At 43.9% G+C, this 22,374-nt stretch overlaps 1 protein-coding gene across 1 annotated transcript; it reads right to left on the reverse strand.

Moving 5' to 3' along the window:
- Nucleotides 1-1,820: 1,820 nt before the first annotated feature.
- Nucleotides 1,821-13,414, reverse strand: LOC141437678 (integrator complex subunit 9-like). Its single transcript, XM_074101130.1, is given in 11 exon segments — nt 1,821-2,056; nt 2,101-2,200; nt 4,322-4,589; nt 4,592-4,755; nt 5,235-5,451; nt 6,906-7,126; nt 7,621-7,756; nt 8,094-8,385; nt 11,526-11,728; nt 12,090-12,281; nt 13,027-13,414. Coding segments are annotated over 11 exon segments (1,959 nt in total). The 5' UTR covers nt 13,036-13,414; the 3' UTR covers nt 1,821-1,899.
- Between the last annotated feature and the right edge of the window lie 8,960 nt (nt 13,415-22,374).

A 22,374-nucleotide genomic window follows, 5' to 3' on the forward strand; every position in this document is an offset into this window, starting at 1 on the left:
TTATAATTAAATGAAATAAAATATTTATTCAGTTAAATGTGAAGTTAATTACCTGTGTTATATGTTGATGTGTTGTATGTGTTAGTGTGCGATGTTCTGTGTATATTGTTTCAGTCAGATTTTTTTGGGGGTCATCAGTCACTGGTCTGAGCAAAGTTACGCTTGTGTTTTCAATACATTGTTCACATTTTGTACATGTTATTGTCAGAACGTAAATGTTTTTTGTAAGATAGGAATTTGGATCCAGATGCATATGTTATGTTAAGTTTATTGATGTTATGGTTTCAATTTAGATTCATTTTTTGGCGTTGTATATTGTAAGTGTAAGCGATATGAAGTTACTTAAGTCTATCTATCTGTTTTGTCAGGTCATGTTTCAATGGTAGATAAATGTAATTTATTTAGCACATCAGGAAGATCATGTACAGCCTGCAGTTATTTGGTTATGGACAACTTTGACATGGTTGTCCATGGTGGGCGGTATGTTTAACGCGGCATTATTATTTGTTAAGTTTCTTTGAAGATAATTTATGTTTGTATTTAGTACTTCCCAATAGATGTCGCTATCACGTTTATGTACAATTCCTGAATGGCGCTATTAAGATTTTTGTAGCAGCCTATAAAAGGGCTGTCATTTTTGTATTAAATTCATTCCCTAAGCAACTGTCGTCTTATTTACATCGGTGCGTTCGGCATTCAAACATATTTTCTGGCTTAGCTAAAGTAGGGATGTCGCCAAATGAAAATAAAAAAAAACTGGCTAAGAGCATGTCGGACCATGCTCAGTGTTCACTTAGGGTTCCGTAGCAGTTACTAAAAAAAGAGAGCTAAGGGGGGATACACATACAAAAATCAAGTTAGTCCAGCGATCGACATATTGCATAAAAAAATGTATGAAACAAAGAAATATGTCATTAGGTATGCGAAGCCTGTACTTTAAACGATGATTGACCATTTTAATAGTTACGAAACGACAAGAGTAGGTCTCATATAGTTGAATCAACGAGAAGTTCTGCTTTGACTTAAATAACAAGATATTGAAATTATACTTTATTTATAACATCTTCTGTTTCCTCTTACTTAAAAGTAAACACAATACTTAATATAATCTATCGTTTTAATTCACGTGTAGAGTGCTCACACCAGAGTAATAGAAACACATTTCTGTCAAGACTACACCTGGACTTGTTTTTGCTAATACATAGATATGTATTATGGTCTTAGGTAGGTAAGCTAATCGCTCGCATATAGCCATGTAAAAACCAAGAAGAATCTGTTCTAACAGGTTTAGATTAGAACATCAATGGATAGGAAGAGTGTTGGATTAAACCTTAGCAATAAAATAATTCTAACTAATTTCGTTACACAGCTGATATCAGTCTTCCTTCTTCGTCTGTTGTTATGTTAGTCACTACCACAATCCCTGTACCTTACGGTCAGCCATCTATTTCATTTTACGGTCTATCAAATTTAAACAACTTCCTGTCAAATGAAAGTCCGCTGAAGTCGAACTCTTAATGTAAAGTATTAAAATATCTTTAATTTTGACTGTACAGAAAGTCATACGCATCATCACCTTCGACATTCGCGGAACACGTCGAAGGGACCGAACCAGCATAGAAGATGATAAAATACCGAGCGACGTCTCCCCATCGCAGGTGCCGGGCGGCCGGAGGGTCTCACCGAAGTTCCGCCGCTCCGAGCATTTCCTCATCGCTCTCCTCGATACTTTAGTATTGAATTCTTTTTGCAAATCGTTAGGTACTCGAAGCTGTGGTTGTTCCCTGTGGCTGCTTGCTACCGATTATCCGTGACCGTGAGTCGGCCGGTAGGTGGAAGCAGCGACTGTCGAACGCTGGTTTCTCTCTGTCGTCTGTTGTCGTGGGCTGCGGTGGCGCGCTAGAGATGGTTGAGGCAGGCCTTGAGCGCCTTGCGCAGCGCCTGCCGCACGTGGGGCCGCGCGCGCGCCTCGCAGAACACGTGCGTGGAGTGCCGCTCCAGCACCACCAGCGTGTCGTGGCGCGGCAGGTGCAGCACGGCGCCGCCCGCGCCCGCCCCGCGCCCGCGCCCGCCGCCGCGCCCGCTCCCGCTCCCGCTGCCTCCACGCGCGCGTCCGTCAGGCCCTCGCGTGCCAGTTCCCGCACGAACGCCTCCACGTCGAGCGAGCCCCACTCCAGGCGCGGCGTGCTGCCGCCCGGCACTGCGATACGACAAACGGATACTTGTAATGTCTAGGTTAAGTTTGTGGCGATAAAGATGTTTATTATTATTATTCTTATTACTTTACAGATGTTACTTCTTAATTCATTATGATGAAATAAGTCAGCAACAGCGAGACCAATAACTCGTAAGATTGCCTGGTATTATAAAGAAAAAATAAGGGTACATAAATAAAGGATCTTTGTTGATCATTACCTTCGGCCTAGTTTTTTTATAACTGTGTACGGCCAAAGTAAAAAATATGTAAATCTCCATGAGGTCTTATAGAGCCTCTATTGTTTCCCTTTAAAATTTTGTTCCGATTTTACTAATCCATAAAGCTTCCTGTCATAACTTTTACGAGTAATATTGTCGAATGTCAAGTCATAAATGGGTTAGTTAGTACATTCGATGTCCAGAAAGTACGCCATTTCATGTGAAAAGTAATAACTAGTTAATAATACTATTATTATTACCTTACAACTATTTGTAAGGTATTTTTTATTGCAGGACATAATGTTAAAATCAATCAAAACATTCGCTTCTGTAAAGTCGTAGAAAGTTCTAACCTAACCTAACTTACCTTTCTGGTACCAGTTTGCTTCTGAAAGGGTCGCAGTTTTAACCTAACCTACTCTCCTGATACCTGTTCTCTTCTGTAAGGGTCGCAGATCTAACCAAATCTTACCATATTTTTTAAAAGTTATACCATCGAAAGTCATACTGAAATGAAGTAGGTAGCACTTTCAAATGTATGTCAGAAAATGTTTGTAAGTAATTATCTGTATGCTCATGGATGTTATACTAAGATTTGGTTTCCTAGACGTAGGTAATTCACTTAAAGCATTAAATAAAACGATACGAATAACAACCATTAGCATACTGACCTATATGCCTTTAAATATTTCTGAATAAAATTAATTAACCTTTGAACGTCCATCAATTCGTCATTAATTTTAAGACTTTTGTGATTATAGTACTTAATTTAATATTGTTGGTCATTTTATGTTAGAAATGTTAAGCGTTATACTGAATAAAAAGTATTACTATTGATGAAGATATAAATCTTTAAACTTTTTATGGATAGTAATTACAGACCTTTGAAACTCGAAACAATAAATTTATGGGAAACAAAGAGATCTCAGTCTTATGACGTCGTAGGTATATACAGGGTGTCCCAGAAGTCTGACTGATTTTGACTTTGACTTTGATATACCGTCGACAGCTGATAGGGCAGCTATTACCTCTCAGAATATGAGGTTTTAGGTTTAGTAAAAATGGCTTGGTGTTTGAGATATCGTAATTTTTGAGAAAATCTAAATAAAAATCCCTCAGCTCCATTTTTTTAGTGCCACAGCTACAAATGTAAGAATTAATGAAATCTAATAACTGTTAAACATTCCTACAAAGTTAGGCTTCTACACGGTACAATTATTATTTTTATGCTTAATCCTGTTTATTTAAAAAAAGGACAAACATAAAACGTGTAGCCGTGGTGGCCTAGTGGTTTGACCTATCGCCTCTCAAGCAGAGGGTCGTGGGTTCGAACCCCGGCTCGCACCTCTGAGTTTTTCGAAATTCATGTGCGGAATTATATTTGAAATTTACCACGAGCGTTGCGGTGAAGGAAAACATCGTGAGGAAACCTGTACAAACCTGCGAAGCGATTCAATGGTGCGTGCGAAGTTCCTAATCCGCACTGAGCCCGCGTGGGAACTATGGCCCAAGCCCTCTTGTTCCGAGAGGAGGCCTGTGCCCAGCAGTGGGACGTATATAGGCTGGGATGATGATGATGACAAACGTCAATTGTTAAATTTCTTTTAAAATTTCTAATAATTAAAATTTAAATTTTCGGTATACTAGCCAGCCTAGTCGAGAGAAATTTGCTCACAGACGGATCTCGTACATCTCACCACGGGATTTAGAAAACGGGCGAAGCATAGCTTTGATAGGTTAAAGTGCGAGTATGTGTTATACGGTTAGGCGTGCGGTTTTCTTCAGAGTTTCGCTCCAGAAAGAGACGGAGCGTTAAAACCGCGCTACTAACCGCATACTGCGTACCGCCTAAGTCTGTCGAGTTTACCGGCTGAATGTACTGTACTCGTACAAGCAATGTACTGACCGGGTGGCAGGTCGGACGCGCCGGTCGGCGCGGGCGGCGGCGGCTGCAGCTCCAGGCGCGCGTCGCGCAGGGCCAGCAGCGCATGCAGGGGCGCGGCGCGCAGGCCCGGCCGCAGCGCGCGCGGGCTGCAGCCGGCCGCCAGCGCGCCCGCCAGCACGCCGCGCGCCAGCCGCCGCCGCAGCCCCACGCTGGCCGCGCCGCCGCGCCGCAGCAGCACGGTGGGCACGTCGGCGCTGATGTGCGGGCGGCCGGCCCCCCCCGCCCCCCCGCGCCCGCCGCGTACTGCTCGGGCAGCGCCAGCTCGCGGGGCCGCAGCTCTCGCACCAGCTTGTTGGCCTGGCTGTAGTTCAGCGAGGTGTCGATGGGGCAGTGGAACGCCTTCATCGCGAGCGGCTGGAACGGCGCCAGCGCCTCCAGGTACGGGAAGTCCGGCTCTGAAACGCGACGCGCAGAGTCACAGTGGGTATCCCCGCTAGCGACACGTGACACTAACAATTTTATCTAAATTTTGTTCAAATATGATTCAGTTCAATGCAGAATCATAGTTAGCATAGTAATTACTCGCGTTCGACAACCGTTATATCATACGTTCAGTTTTATCACTGAGTCAGAGACGCCTGTTCGTCGAGCCATAGAAATAACTGTACCGAGCACAGAGATGGTTGTCATGTTGCGAAAAGAAGTCACAGAGATGGTTACAAAAACCACAGAGATGATTATGTAGTATTGAAATAAAACTCCAGCAATAGTCTCGGAAACTTTAGAGACCATTGTATAGTTTGGTCACATGGATATCTAGTCATCAAATAACAAGGAGAGTTCTGCTAGAAACAGTAATCTCTATGACTTTTCGATTTTTCGAACCATCCCTGTGACAACAGAGATGAGTGTCTGAACAGCCGGTGGTGAGTACCCGTGAAGATGACGGCGTGCTGCGGCTGCGCGGCCCACAGCTCGAGCAGGTGCACGGCGGCGCCGAAGCGCAGGCTGGGGTGTCCGGCGAACACGACGCAGGGCTGCCGGAAGTCGCGCGAGAACGCGTCCTCGTGCAGGCGCCGCGCGCGTCGCAGCCGCCCCGCGCGCGCCAGCCCCGCGTGAGGGAACGGCTCTTCCGGCAGGTACACACGGGCCTGAGACACACAAACATGTGACACGTGCCACACGCCACGTACAACCGGCTTTGACCCTTTTCCAGGCTCCGTAAATTCGGATACGCTACCACAACACGAACCATATTTTTATAAAGTTTATCAATGAAGAATTAATTTAAAAATTAAGAATATTTTTAATCAAAATACCACCAACGTGACTTATCACGCTAACGGTAACGCGACGTTTCGGCAATATTACAGTGGCCGTGGTCACGAGTAGACTGTAGTGTCACTCGGTGGTATTTTGATTATGCTTGTGAGTGAAATATTTTTAACGATTTCAATTGGTTTTGTACCATATATGCTTATAATTAGTAATATATTATTGTTTTTTGTATTTGGTGGTGGTACTGTTGGGACAGTTAATAAGTCATTTTTCTTTTTCTTTCTTTCATATTACAAATTTAGCAAGGTCGAATATTTATGTACATTATGTGGTCGCTATAAGCACTATGCCTGGAAAAGGGTTAATAACTACCTTACGATCACAATTTTATAGCGACAATATATCGCTTTACACTGTCATAAGCATTCATAATTGCATTTCCAGTTGAACAAAGCTTTGATTTAGAGCAGGGATCGGAATCATATATGAGGTTCATTTAAACCTTCGTTATCTCAGTAAATGACGTTGATTACAGTAAGAAAAAAAAAACGCTAATTCGGGTAGTATCCTTGCTTATTACTGCTTTGTTTGTATATTTATTAAATTATATTTTGGTTAGTTTCAAGAATGAGTCACGGCTGTGTAAGGGCCATCCATTAAGTATATTACACCAATTTTGACCATTTTTAACGACCTAATATTACTAAACGCTTTTTTCCAGACCGTTTTATAATAAAGTTTTTTTCATTCGCTTCTGTAGAGGTCTAAAGGACCCCGTTCTAACCTAAACTACTCTCCTGACAGCAGTTTCTGTAGGGGTCGCAGTCGTTACTTAACCTACAGGGTTGATTCTGTAGGGGTCGCAGTTTTAACCTAACCTTTCTGGTAGCAGTTTGCTTCTGTAGAGCTCGCAGCTTTAGAAATAATGATGATGAAAGACGCCATCATAATTTCATCATATTTTTTATGAGTCATATTATTGAAAGACATAAATTAATGAATTAGTACTTTCAAAAGTAGATCTGGAAATGTTATAGATTTTGTTTCTTAGACTTAATTCACTTTAGGCATTAAAATGATATGAATAGCAATCATTAGTAAAGTGAAATAAAGCCTTAAAATATTTATGAATAAGTATGCTAGTCGCTGGATTTTTATACGATATAGGGAGAAATTTTGTGACTTTTGTGTGTGTGATAAATATCATAGGTCATTAATGATCGATCTATTAAGCGTAAGCTGAACAAAAATTATGACTATCAATGTGTATTTATGACCATCAAAATGTTCAGTGTCGGTGTCGCGGTGTCGGTGCGCGTCCGGGTACCTGCTTGGCCTGCGAGACCCACTCGGCCAGGATGTTGGAGTAAGCGAGAGAGGCGTCGGCCACCTCGCTCAGCACGTAGAGCGGCACGTGCGCCAGCCCCGCCGCCTCCAGATGCGCGCCCAGGCACTCCAGCAGGTCGTACAGCACGCCGCTGGGGTACACCGGGAGCAGCACGCCGCCGCCCCCCCGCAGGGTGGTCGCGCAGTGCACGCACAGGTCGCCTGTAACACGCGGCAGGAACCGCGACAGCAGGATGATTTGCAGCTCCATGGTCATCTGCTCCAATGCGAAGTCCCCGAAGCGTGATCGGAGATGTGGGCTCAGTTTTCCCATTACGGCGCGTCGCGTACCAGCAGAAGGCTGGCGATGTAGCCATGCTTCTGATGGCTACCAGCACGCTCACGATGTTTTGAAACTTCACTGCGAACGCGTCAATCTCGGTGGCGGTCGATGGAGGTAGGCAGCTCGTAGACCTATCTCGGTCGCGGTTGCACACGTGCCAAGTGCCAAAATACAGGCTCAGCCTAGTTTGGTACTTACGGATCACCATCATCATCCCAGCCTATAGGTATATGTCCCACTGCTGGGCACAGGTCTCCTCTCAGAATTACTGCTAATAATTTTTGTAATGTTGTAATTTGTATTTTAATAAACAATCTATTTTATAGTATGGTACTCGTACCGGGGTTGTGGTTTGCCCCCTTGGATGACTCACCCAGCATGTTGTCGGGGTTGTGCGCGGGCGTCTGTGTGAGCGCGGCCAGTATGAGCAGGTCTGCGCCGCGCAGCGCCGCCTGGTTGATGGGCCGCGGGTGCGTCGTTAGCGTCGAAGACCCGCTCACGTATGCCACCTGCGATACGGACAGATCCTCGCATCAACGACACGCTTTTCTTATGTACGATTTAATTGATTGTCGTTTTGGCTCAAGATTATACGTTAGTTTTAGTTTATAAGTTCTCAAATATTGTCTGTCTGTCATGGTTTTTTTTTGTGTTATAATGTTATCATGATTAAAGTGGTACGCTTTGAATATCGATTATGGTATGGAAACATGTAGCAAAAAATGTCTGTTTAAGTGATAGGATTAGGAATACAAATAAGTAAATAGTGATAATATTGAGGATTTAAGGTAAAATTGTATGCCATGGCGTATGATCCGTTGTTGTGACATGTATGGTGGTCGGTACCTTCTCGTGCGCGGAGCGCAGCACCCAGTTGGCGGAGCCGAGGCAGAAGCCGGAGGAGACGGGCGTGGCGTCGAGCGCGCCGTAGATGTCGACGCGCTCGTCGTAGCCCACGACGCGCACGCGGGCCAGCGCGCGGCGCAGCGCGTCCGGCGCGTACAGGCGGCGCCAGGCGCGCGGCCGCAGCGCGTGCGCCAGCGGCGGCGGCAGCACGTGCAGCAGCTCCTTCCAGCGGCGCGCCGCAGCGCCCCCGCTCGCGCCCGACAGCCACTCGGAAAGCTCCTCCATGTAGAACCTGATGCACGGGGGCGGGACGGTTACACTCCAGTCGGACCCAAAATATCTTTATTCGATTTAGGCTATAACGCCACTTACGAATGTCACAAAAAAACTACCAAGATTCGGAAAAACCTCTGTTACCAGTTACTGCTACATGATTAATCAACTGATTACAGTTTTATCACAAACTCTATTCGATAATGACATAATAGATATCCAATAAAGGTTGAGGGCCCTCTATATTCACTGGGTTCTGGGCTGCACCCTAAAAAGTCCGCTGCCATACCCCGTTCAAAACACTTCTACTAATCTTCTAAAGAACATCACAGATACGCTATTTTTAACGCTGAAGCGAGTCTATCGTGTATGGCACCGGCTGCTAGGGACGCGTATTCAGTCACATGTTTTTTGATAATGATAATGGTTGGGATTCGAACCCGATGGGCTAACACGAAACTCGAAAATCAAAGTTCGTATCGCACCGTCCCTTTCACTCTCGTATTAAATGACATAAGCGTCAGCGGGACGGCAACATACGAAGTTCTAGTTTTGCACTTCGTGGTATAGGGCCCGGGACCTCAAGCTTCGTAGTCAGGTTCTCTAACCACTCGGCCATCTGATTAAAGTGTAAAATAAAAAAACTTGACAACTGACATTTGACAAAGTTGACAGCTAGATTTGTTTTATAAAGGATCCCTTTGGTTTCCATATTGTTTCGAATTTCGATGGTCGGAAATTGATGTCCATAAAATTTACAGACAAACATCGATAGTCATAATTTTTGTTTAGTGTGACGCTTAATAGTTCTAACTTTAATATAAATAACCTATACATATTAAATACTACAATCATAGAAGTCATAAAATTTATGAGTACAAAATTCAAAGGTTTAGCGATAATTATTCAGAAATATTTTAAGGCTTAATATTTCACCTTACTAATGGTTGATATTCACATTGTTTTAATGCCTAAAGTGAATTGCGTCCGAAAAACGAAATCTATATTTCCAAACACTTTTGAAAGTACTAATTCATTTATTAATGGCTAGTACGTACGGCTCATAAAATTATGATTAAAACGCTATGGACTGGAAAACTATCTATTTCGATAGGTTAGGTTAAACTGCGACCCCTACAGAAAGGTACTACTATCAAGAGAATGCGTTAGGTTATAACTGCGACCCCTGCAGAAAGGTACTCCTGTCAGGAGAGTAGGTTAGAACCGGCCACCTCTACATAACCGAATGAAAAGAACTTAATTATAAAATCGTCTGGAAAACCTTTCAGTAATATTAGATAGTAACAATTATATGTATTTTATTTACATTTCTGATCAAGAAATTAATTACCTTTTACCTTTTTATTATTATTACGTACAGTCATAGCATTAATATCTGCTACAACAGAGCGTGCAAAAATATCTGACACATCCTTCCGGCCCTAGAAATAGAGTTGTATCAGATATTTATACATGCTTGTTGTGTCAGATATTGGTGCTGGTGACTGTACTACTTACGAGTGTTTTTGTTTACTTTAACATTATGAAGTCTGACACTACCATTACATTGGATGTTATCGAAAAAGTATTTTATAACTATTATTACTATCTAGTTTATTGCCTTTAAAATTATGAAATGGCTTACTATCTAAACATTGAATGTTATGTATGATTTACAATAATGATAATCAGAAAAAATCGGAAGTCCAATTTTTATTGTTTGATTAAGGTTATGATATGACTTTTAAAAATTATGATGGAAAACATAACGGCTTGACAAAATGGAAACTTAAATTTTATGGGAAATAATATAAATCTGTTTTATAACTATTCTGAACAATTAATGGATTCAAAGAAAAGAAAAGACTTATGACAAACATTATACCTATTATGAGTTTGAACAATGATGCGATGCCGATCTGTAACGTGGGCTCGGTGGCGAGCACCTGTCCGCGGAAGCCGGGCGCGTCCAGCACTAAGGGCAGCGGTAGCAGGCAGGTGTAGTTGACACGCACCTGCCGATCTGTAACGTGGGCTCGGTGGCGAGCACCTGTCCGCGGAAGCCGGGCGCGTCCAGCACGAAGGGCAGCGCTAGCAGGCAGGTGTAGTTGACACGCACCTGCCGATCTGTAACGTGGGCTCGGTGGCGAGCACCTGTCCGCGGAAGCCGGGCGCGTCCAGCACGAAGGGCAGCGCCAGCAGGCAGGTGTAGTTGACACGCACCTGCCGATCTGTAACGTGGGCTCGGTGGCGAGCACCTGTCCGCGGAAGCCGGGCGCGTCCAGCACGAAGGGCAGCGCCAGCAGGCAGGTGTAGTTGACACGCACCTGCCGATCTGTAACGTGGGCTCGGTGGCGAGCACCTGTCCGCGGAAGCCGGGCGCGTCCAGCACGAAGGGCAGCGGTAGCAGGCAGGTGTAGTTGACACGCACCTGCCGATCTGTAACGTGGGCTCGGTGGCGAGCACCTGTCCGCGGAAGCCGGGCGCGTCCAGCACGAAGGGCAGCGCTAGCAGGCAGGTGTAGTTGACACGCACCTGCCGATCTGTAACGTGGGCTCGGTGGCGAGCACCTGTCCGCGGAAGCCGGGCGCGTCCAGCACTAAGGGCAGCGGTAGCAGGCAGGTGTAGTTGACACGCACCTGCCGATCTGTAACGTGGGCTCGGTGGCGAGCACCTGTCCGCGGAAGCCGGGCGCGTCCAGCACGAAGGGCAGCGCCAGCAGGCAGGTGTAGTTGACACGCACCTGCCGATCTGTAACGTGGGCTCGGTGGCGAGCACCTGTCCGCGGAAGCCGGGCGCGTCCAGCACGAAGGGCAGCGGTAGCAGGCAGGTGTAGTTGACACGCACCTGCCGATCTGTAACGTGGGCTCGGTGGCGAGCACCTGTCCGCGGAAGCCGGGCGCGTCCAGCACGAAGGGCAGCGGTAGCAGGCAGGTGTAGTTGACACGCACCTGCCGATCTGTAACGTGGGCTCGGTGGCGAGCACCTGTCCGCGGAAGCCGGGCGCGTCCAGCACGAAGGGCAGCGCCAGCAGGCAGGTGTAGTTGACACGCACCTGCCGATCTGTAACGTGGGCTCGGTGGCGAGCACCTGTCCGCGGAAGCCGGGCGCGTCCAGCACGAAGGGCAGCGGCAGCAGGCAGGTGTAGTTGACACGCACCTGCCGATCTGTAACGTGGGCTCGGTGGCGAGCACCTGTCCGCGGAAGCCGGGCGCGTCCAGCACGAAGGGCAGCGCCAGCATGCAGGTGTAGTTGGAGACCAGCAGCACGTCCAGCTGCGCGAAGTCCACCACCTTGTCCAGCGGCGGCACCCACTCGGGCGCCGAGTCCACGAACACGCGCCCGCAGCACTCCTTCAGCTCCTGCCGACACCCGACACCCAATACCAAGCTACTGTTACTGACAATATGAATCCAACTTATTTGTAATAAATCATATTATTTATTATTATTAATTAGTGGTGCTTCAAACTGGCGAAGACTCAGGTTTGATTACAGGTTCATTTATTTTAATTTTTTTCAGTATGTTTAACTAGTCACAGATAAAAGTTAGGAAAAATACAGAGGGGCAATCGCAGGTTCCAACAGTTTCCAGAACAAATTCCAGGTTTTTATTATAGGGTAGGCGGTGAAGGTTTTTTCAAGTTCAACCTCAGCATTGCTCTTCAAATGAGTGTCCCTGTGGGGCCCTATCCCTATAGTCAGTAGTCAGTGGCGAGCGCACCCCGTCGAGCAGCGGGTCGGTGATGTGCGGCGGCGTGTAGGAGGGCAGCGCGGCGAGGCGCGTGGAGGGCACGGGCGGCAGCGGCAGGAAGTTGAGCACCGAGTGCGCCGCCAGCCCGCAGTCCAGCATGATCAGCAGCTCCTTGAACGACAGCACGAAGCACGGCTTGGCCGCGTCGCTGCTCAGGCAGTACTGCAATTGTTCACAAAAGCATTCACTGATGGCACTTTTGCAGTGCTCCATGTTGACACTGAGTAGTTGACTCTGAAGTAGTGTCTCCACTTTGAACTTAAATGATTAAACTTACTTTGCTACAAGATAGTGAGGTCAAGTTACGCAAAATAGTCATGTTTGTATTGTATTGAATTATCAATGCAGTTAACTTACCCAAAATATGTAACAAACCACTTGACACTCCGGCGTGCGCGACCAATATGCCTCAAACCGTCCAGGTTTTTTATTGTCGGACCCAATGTGCCGCGCATCCACAATTTTCTAACTACAAGGTTTTGAATAAAGAAAAAATACTGTGACCTTAATTAATGTTTACTCGTTAAAGTAATATTTATGCATTTAATAGTAGCTTATGGGTGAAAACCAAAAAGTTGCACACCATTAAAGCTGCATTAGCAGGTAGTTATAATTTCCATTAACTTTTTCCATTGTGACACGAAAATAATACATTAATTAGTGCAACTTTTTGGCCTTATAATATAAGATTTTGGCACAAAATCAAGGTTTAACTTTACTACACTAAGGTATCCACTGACAGTCCACTTTATCCATTTAGTTTAATGTGGTGCCCCTTTAAGTAACACCTAAATATATACGGTCCGCCTAAAGCAAAGGGGGTCCCTTATATTCTAACCTAACCTAACCTATGTAGTCGGGACCCCCTTTGCTTTAGTCCAACCGATAGTGGAGAACTAAAACTTACCAGTTTCATGTTGTTGTTGTTGTTGTTGTCCTAACCTATAGTATCACTTCATTTGCAAAGAATTCGAATGTTAAAAATGGTCACTACAATATGGTCATGTTTATAATGACACCGCAGATATATTTTTATATTTTGTTGAATGTTTGGGCAAATTATTAATTGTGGCGGGTTTTTTTAACAGGTAGTATTACTGTGTATATTACTTAAACGTGAGTGATAGTCAATTGCAGTAAACAACCAAGTCAAAAATAAACTCAAGCTAATATTAGAAAATTATGTACCACATGTGAAATAAATTCCTATTTTATTTTCGTTAATTAGTATCGAATAACAAGCCAACCAAAGCAAAATCGTTTCGTCCGGCAATCGCCACCGAACCGAATGCGTCCGTCAGTCCGTCACAGTGACAGTGACAGACAGTTAGTCTTTTTTTTCTTATTTCCCTCGTTGGCTGCGTAGTGCGTAGTAAGAAATAGTTTCCATGCAGCCACACATGTTTTTCTTTTCCTGTTAGGCAGAAACCGTTACCGTATTTATATGAATTCTTAATTGTTAACGTTAGTTAGTTTTGTTGTCCGTTTCATCATTTCATGAGCAAACACGAAAAAACTTTTGAGGCATTCCACAAAAATCAAGATGCGAATCGATAGACCGATAGGAGGACTAGCTGGGCTACTACGAAACTCGAAGTTCGTATCGTACCGTCCCTCTCGCTCTCGTATTAATTAGTATAAGTGTCAGAGGGACGGCACGACACGAACTCCGAGTTTCGTAGTAGCCCATAGGTTTACCTATAGGTAATGTGAATATGAAGTCCTATTCGTTTTTAAAAAAAGTTCTTACATTTTTCAGTGTCATTTATAATGTACCTAACGAACAAAATTGTTTTTTACTTTTTTACTGTTACAGTACTTACGTGTTGTAACCTCGATCTGGCAACCCTAAAAATCAGTCCGGCGGGGTAGTACATACTCTTGATGTAAATCAAATAAGTATTAAATTATTGATTTACAAATTATCAAATGAATGCTCAATGAAAAATGGACACAAAGAAAAGGATAAAATAACAGAAGAGGAACTTGAGTGAAAATTTGACTGATGTAGCACTAGCAAGTAGCAACAGTACCCGTAGCGCCATCTGGCTTTGTAGGGAATAAGCCCGCCGCCCGCCGGCCGCCCGCGCCGACAGATACAGCGCCCGGCGCGTTTTAAAGATGGCGAAAAGAACTGATGTATACTTATGTCTAACGAATAATACGGATTTTATGTGATTATTGTGATTTCTGTAAGTTAATATTGTACACGAACATTCTGGTGGTAAAAATTGTGAATAAACAAATAAATGGTGATGTACAAACACGCTCGTTTCACTAAGTATATTTTTTTATAATAAAATCCATGTTGTTTCTTTTCGTTAATTTTCGTTTAGGTAATTTGTGCAATTTGTACGTATTTTTATTTGTAAAATAAATTGCCAATCTATTTTTATTTATTTGCCGCCATTCCATGTGCTGCCCACTACACTACCTACGACACGACTCGCTGGTCAGTTAGAAAATTAAAGTCCGAACCGTCGTATTGTATTGTACAGTCAACCATTTTAATTCATACGAGTAGGCCACCCCACCACAGAACCTTGTTATTGTGACATTTTACGTCATCCAATAAGCATTGCTATTGGACAAACCAAAACTTACCTGCTATGGAAAGGTTCTACTCGTATAGTGGCCTAGAACTTAAATTGGTTGATTGTACCTAATTATGTTTGAGAAAGCAAGTCGTCTGGAAAAAATTACAAAATCAAAGATAAAAATAACTTAGGTACATAAAGTAACTATATTTTTCACTTCTTATGCTCTAAAAGTAGGTCAATATAGCCTTACGAGGCGGGAGTAAAGTGAGTACTTTAGGGAGTAAAAGTAATTAATTTTTTAATTTACTTCGTGTGGCTTAGATAAACTCAAACAGCCAGTACTTGCTTAGTTTTTGGCATAAAATAAGATTGTGTGTGGACCATTTCCTTTTTAGTCTACGTGGTCTTATTTCTATGCTTTTTCCGCATAGAAGGTGGCGCCATTCTATTTATTCCAGTTTGTGTATGGACCATTTCGCCGATGCGATTTTGTTATAATATATCTGTGTCTGCTTGGAAAAAAATACTTACCGCGAAAACTTTGAAATTGTTGTAGAGCGTAAATCATAAACGATTAATGACTATTTTTTTCTCGCAATCGAATCGAAGTGAAAAATACAGTTTTCACCTCGAGACTAAAAGTCAATCCCCCCTCGGATAAATAGACACCCTCGCCAAAGCTCGGGTGGCTATCCACCTCGGGTATGTATTGGCTTATTTTAGTCCCTCGATAAAATATATACCTACTATGTATTTCAATTTTACAATATCCGTAAACAACATCATACACCGCAGTGACCGTTTTCGTACCTATTCCCCAACAACGGCTTACCTACCTTTAATCGAATGACAAACATGGTGTGATGCGAAATAGTAATGGTAAAGCACTTTAGCTTATAAGAAATGTGGATCGAGGAAGGTGTTGAGGGCCCGGGCCGCGGTGGCGCCGGAAGCGGAAGTCAATTACAGCGTCGCGACGCCTCGCACCCGCACCTGGCTCCTCCTTTCACTCTCCTTGCCCGAGCCCGAGCCCGAGCCCGAGCCCGAGCCTGAGCCCGAGCGCGGTTCTCGTTTTCTTTTTATACTTACTGCAGTTTTCCAGTTTCCCGATCAAAGAGGGAAACTGTAATAAATAGTAAGATTAATTGCAGTTTGAAACGTAAACTGATTTTTGTACTATCCCTTCAATATGGGCTATGGACTTTGCCTGGCGTCGTTTTGTTTTTAACCCGTGTTAAAGACGACATGATTTAATTTTAGTTAGGTATTAGGGGGAAACATCAAGACTTTATTCCAGATAAATACCTGTATTAGACGCGGGTTTGGGAGTTTATATTTAAATTATTATAGCACACTATATTAAGATAGTAGTTACTCGACTCCATTATGATCGTCATATCTAATGAAAATATCAAAAACCGAAGCCAAGAATGGAAATGAACGGTTTACATACGCTTTGCTAAGGTGTATGAGTTCTTATGTAGTCTTATTTATATTATAGAATACTTCAATCAGACCCAGCCTAGCCTTACAAGTGGCAACGCCGGGCACAGGTTTCCTTTCACAATAGGTACCTTGCGTGCAACACAACAAACAGTGGCTGAGCCGTGCGCGTGCCCGCGATATCGGCTGCGGGATGGTGAACTGTCGACGCGACAACTGGAGCCGGCGGCATCTCGCGTGGCGCGGATTTCCGCGTGAATAATTCAGAAGGGCAATTTGTATTGTTGTTTATTCGGGGTCGGATTTCATTTAGGAAATATTTGACAAATCGCTGCCATTCGGGGGCTTATGGCTCACCCGCGCACCTGCTCCGCCGCTACCAGCCCGCCGCCCGGGAACTTAGAGTGAGCTCGACATGTCTTTTGTGAAGATCATCGTCATTGTCATGCCAGCCGTAGGACGTTCACTAATGGACATTAGGCCTCCCCCTCTAATTACTCGTCTCGCACTTGACCGATTTTTGTTAGTTTTTTTTTATTCGACTGGTTGGCAAACTAGCAAGTGGGTCTCCTGATGGTAAGAGATCACCACCGCCCATAAACCTCTGCAATACCCGGGTATTGCAGATACGTTGCCAACCTAGAGGCCTAAGATGGTATATCTCAAGTGCCAGTAATTTCACCGGCTGTCTTACTCTCCACGCCGAAACACACCAGTGCAAGCACTGCTGTTTCACGGCAGGAGTAGCGAGCAAGATGGTGGTAGCAATCCGGGCGGACCTTGCACAAGGTCCTACCACCTGCAAAATTGTTATTATTGTTATTGTTTGATTGCACCAATAGTACGTTTCGTAGTTATAGCATTAGTGACATGCCCAATTAACGATTGGTCGTTTGTTATCACTAGCACTTCCACAGAAAACATTAAGCGCATCATTCCCATCGCCGCGTCAAAACATTAAGCGCATCATTCCCATCGCCGCGTCAAAACATTAAGCGCATCATTCCCATCGCCGCGTCAAAACATTAAGCGCATCATTCCCATCGCCGCGTCAAAACATTAAGCGCATCATTCCCATCGCCGCGTCAAAACATTAAGCGCATCATTCCCATCGCCGCGTCAAAACATTAAGCGCATCATTCCCATCGCCGCGTCAAAACACCGCGTCGCCCGCAGCGGGAACAATCCGCGAATTGCGAATCGCAGGGGCAAATGTAAATGTATTCCGTGGCCCCGATCTATAAACTCGATTAAGGAGGGAATGTCGCGTCGAGTTGTTACGATACGAGTACAGCCCGCGGTGACGCAGCGCAGCACCACGAACAATAGTTTTATCTCGGAAAATAGCATAGTTCCCGCGGTTAAGCAATAAACGACTACTACGCTGAAGGAGTTGCGGGTTGCCTTATGCGGGTTTATAATATTAGAATAGGATAGGATTAGTGGTTCACTAATGTCTAACCAAATAATTTTATACAAATGATTCGTTTCACAAATGTTTTATTTGGCCAAATGCATTTTATTCTGTTACTGTAAATGTTTCAGGATTTTTTATAAAATTAACCTAAAACTTATAGGGTTCTATACAATGTTATGGTCTTGAAATAAATCCTGAATAGTTCACAGTTTCAGAAAGATATGCATTAGGCCAAATTTTTTTTTATTCCACTGGATGGCAAACGAGCAAGTAGGTCTCCTGATGGTAAGAGATCACCACCGCCCATAAACATCAGCAACACCAGGGGTATTGCAGACGCGTTGCCAACCTAGAGGCCTAGGATAGGATACCTCAAGTGCCAGTAATTTCACCGGCTGTCTTACTCTAAACACCGAAACACAACAGTGCAAGCACTGCTGCTTCACGGCAAGATTACCGAACAAGATGGTGGTAGCAAATTGGCGAAACAGGCAATTGTAAAAAAAAAATGCCGAAATGAAAGGATCCCTAGGCTTAATGGATACAATCTGCTATGCTTCGAGTGTGGCATCAGCAATGCGTGCCGCGCGCCCGCACCGCGCTCGGCCGGAGATAGCGCGTCGGACGGGGCTGCGCGACGCGTGAGGCGACCTACAGTGCCCGCGGAGACCCCCAGCCCCAGCCCCAGCCCCGCCGCACGTCGCGAAGCAAACAACGTTTCAACTTGGGCAATAGTTATTTGTGTCACAAGGGGCCAAAATGGAGTATTTACGTCGAGGGCGTACATTGAATCCAGAATATAGCTAAGGATTCTACAATAGAATCCTGAGCGTAGCGAGGGATTCTAAAGTAGAATCCTGAGCGTAATGAGGGATTCAAGTGTTAACGCCCAAGATGTAAATAATTTGCTCCCGAGTGGCTCATACAACTTTTCACACCGAGCATTAAGAAACTTGAAAAAAAAACAAATTTTAAATATTATTAAAGAACAACTAGCATAGAAAATGGCGTGGCTTTACAATTATCAACTTCAAAAATTGGCATTTGCTATAAAATACTTAGAAAAGCCTTGAACAGAAAAGTTGCACTTTGCTCCCTCTCGTCAGGGAGGAAAAGTTACTTTTCTGAAGGAGAGGTGTGAAAAATACTTTTATACTTATATTTCACTTCGGCTGTCCGGCTTCTCTACAGGTCGTATTTCTCAACTAATTTATAATTAAGTATACGGATTTTTGCTGTCGAATTTTTGAAAATTCTTCAAAATGCTTAATCTGTTACGAAGTTCATTGCTTAAAAAGTTGGGTTACTAGAGATAATAGTGTAAAAATGATAATTTCATTGGTAACCATTAGTAAATATTTACCTACTGAATCCTGTGAACAGAAAGGCGAAAATAGACGGCATTGACCCTCGAAAGAAATCCACACGATAACTTTTATTACTCTTATTATCAGTTCTGCGGAGTAGCATCTCACCGTCATGAAATTATGATCCCGCCGTGTCGGTGCACTCGAAATGAGAATGTAATACTAATGGAGGCGCAAATTGTGGGCGTCGGTGGAGATTTCCCGAGGGCGCGGCGCGGTCTGACATCTGATGCTCGCAGACAAATCGCCCAGGAAAGGCTGGAGGTGAGTTTGGGCCCTTGCAGCTAATGCTTTCAAACGATTCGTTACGGGCTCTACTGCGCGTGCTTGTGGCTCTACGCGCTCTAACTCAAAAAAACAGTTGAACGTTATATAAACAGGTAAATTAGACAGTAGAGAAACTGGCTTTTGCTCACGACATCGTCTGCGGAGAATTTGTTTAACGTAGTTCCGGGGTAAGTACCCGATTCCCCGCTATAAAAACTATTCTATGTTCTTGCCAGGGTCTCAAACTATCTCTATGCCTAATTTCATCTAAATCGGTAAAGCAGTTTAGATGGAAAAAAGTAACAGAGAAATGGATAGACGGAGACAGAGTTCCATTCGCATTTACATCTGCGGGGATGTGTTGCGTGTGACTTGCGATGCGAGGAATGTGTTGTTCATGAACCGATAGAAAAAAACGTTTCATTTTAACTATCCTCGCATAGCACATCTCTGGTGGAAACAACTGAGCGGAGCGAGTCGAGGTAAATGACGCGTTTCTATTGGTTCATGAACATTACATTCCTCGTAACTATCCTCGAACATCTCTGGTGGAAACGGAGCCTAATTTGGATTTGGATTAAAGCTCTACAACTTCGTAATATATGATTTATCACCAAAACCATAGGAATCGAGATATTTGCAAAAGACTACCTCGAGTGTCGACTTCCGAACCGGTGGTAGTTTTTTTTTTGACATTCATAATCAAGTGCTTGTTATAACCTAAATTTAATAAAGATATTTTGACTTTGACTTTGAGTGATATTTGACTTTGAATATCTCTAGACGCGGACACGAGTTTCCGTGAGGCTTTTGAGCAGAGTTTAAGAAATGATATAGGTTTATACCTCGTTTATACCTGCCTAGGTGATACAAGTATACGAGCAAATACTATAAGCTCGCCGAGCCACAACTACGTGAACTTGCTCGAACATTTGGCCGTTTAGGTCAGGGCTGGGAAAAACGTATTGTAGCGCGAGCCGCTGTTATTTGTCTTGATTGCGGTGCGACTAACGACGCGCAGTCACCAGCTGCCCTCCGCTATTTCCTCATGAACATGAACGCTGAGACTGAAACAAGCCATAAGCTCCGGAAGATTAATGCAATAAGTACATATTTTAGGCACTAAAAGTACCTAGGTACTTGTATACTTTTTTTATACTTAGACCAGACCAGCTGACCCAGTGCAAAACTGTATATATAGGTCTGTCCTGTGTCCGTAGTTTCAATCTCATACAAATTCTGAGGCTTTATTGTTTACCACATCCGTACGAGTACGCTTTGTCCGCTTTCCATATCTTCCTCTCTCTGTCAAACGGTATAGGATGAGGATGGAAAGAGATGATAGGATAGATGCGATCGCGTAGCGATAGAATCAATCTCTGGTCTGTCTTGTTATTTCATCTAATTTGAATTATAAGCACCAACCGGACTCCAGTCTTGCGATGGTAATCTGCGTCTGATCGGACGAAGTGAGCTGGTCGCGGCTAGGGGGCCACTCTCGGGCTAACTTGGTCCGGTCAAGGCAGTCGAATACACAATGAGGGGTCAAGAATTTCTGAGCGATATTCCAGAACTTAGCCACAGACGTTCGTGAAATTGAAATAAGTTGGTATACAAATTCAGTGTGATTGCATTGAGCCAAAAAGGTTAGTGGTAAATAAAAAATAGGTAATTTTAAATCGACGTTAGAAAAAAAATAGATTGCGTGAGTTAGCATGAGGCCAAACGAACGTATTTTTTTTAAATTATGAAATGCGTACTGTCTGTGCATTTGGTTTTATATAAAAAGTATGGTTTGTGCCACACGGCGACGCAAAATGAGTTTTACACAATAGGACTGTATGAAACCAAACTTAACTGATCGAAAATATGCGACTCACAGCTCAAGAACATTACTAACCCCTTGTTTACTACATGTCTCTTCCAGATGGATGCCTGGGGATCGAAGTCCGTTTCGTTTGGCTTCACCCTGTTAGATGGATATTTCGCCCAGGGTCTGTCGCGGCTGCTTGTCGTGCACGGGGCGCCAGTGCCTGAGTTATCGCTCCCATTTACAACGCGATTTGTTCTGAACCGGCCGCCGCCGCACATTACAACTTACCACCAAGCGCCGGAACCGTACAGAGCCACCGATCAATTTCATTATTATTACTATTATAAGTATCTAAGTAGGTAGTTTTTGCCAAAAAAACATTTCTAATGCAAGCTATTTCTGCTGACTTTACTGAGGTATTAATTAGACCACCACTGCCGATGCAATGTGGCCGTAAGTGCCGCAACGTCGAGATGATTTTAGCAATATTTAAATTGTGAATAAGTCCTGGTTGTGCTAGTAATTAATGAAGAAAAACAGGGAGCTGTTCTTGTATGAAATTACGTAATTGGTTTCTCGGAAATTACCATGATCTTTACAGTGAAGGAAATGATCGTGACCAAACCTTGAAACACTAAAGTTCTCAATACGAGAACTTTACAGTGTTTCAAGAATTCTGAGAAGAGGTCTGCCCTGCAAAAGTATTGGGCGAAAGTATTGGGCTGAGATGGTGAGAGCCTTTGTTCAGAGTAGGTAGGTATTAAAAGAAAATTACAGTACTTACCTAAGTATTTTAAAGCACGTAGTTCAAAATTTTCGAGACACGGCATACAATCGCAAACAATTTGATCATTTACCTTGAATCACGTTCAACTATAACAAAGTTTCGGTAAACACAAGTTTGTTGATTCTCCGCGCTCAAGAAACAGACAGCAAAAGCATTTACCCGCCGCTCGCTCGGGGCGCCGCTATTGGGAATATTCGGGAATAACAAAAAGTTTGGGAGGGGGGAGGTGCAGGCTGCAGGAGGGCATTAATCACGCGTAATGAATTCAGCGGAAGACGTTAATTCGGCATCCGTCTCATCAATTAGCGGCCGCCAGCCGCGCGAGAGACTGCAGCGCCCATGGCATGTCCTTTCAACCCTTGCTCATATTATTATCATCCCGGCTTATACACAAGATGTTAGTTAAATAACTGAAAACCTCAGACACGTCACCAGCCTTCTTTTTTGCAACTCGGCACAGTAAAAAAAGTACTTATTAAAAAAACATAAACTACTTTGAAGTTACGGATGTCCAACATTAACGGAGGTAGAAACATTAATTTCATATCAGCACGTTCTAAATTTCACCCAATATCTAACTACTATGGTTCAAAAAAGTCTGTTACAAAAGGACACCTCTAG

The sequence above is a fragment of the Choristoneura fumiferana genome, chromosome 18 (genome assembly GCF_025370935.1).
Source record: "Choristoneura fumiferana chromosome 18, NRCan_CFum_1, whole genome shotgun sequence".
Classification (NCBI taxonomy): domain Eukaryota; kingdom Metazoa; phylum Arthropoda; class Insecta; order Lepidoptera; family Tortricidae; genus Choristoneura; species Choristoneura fumiferana.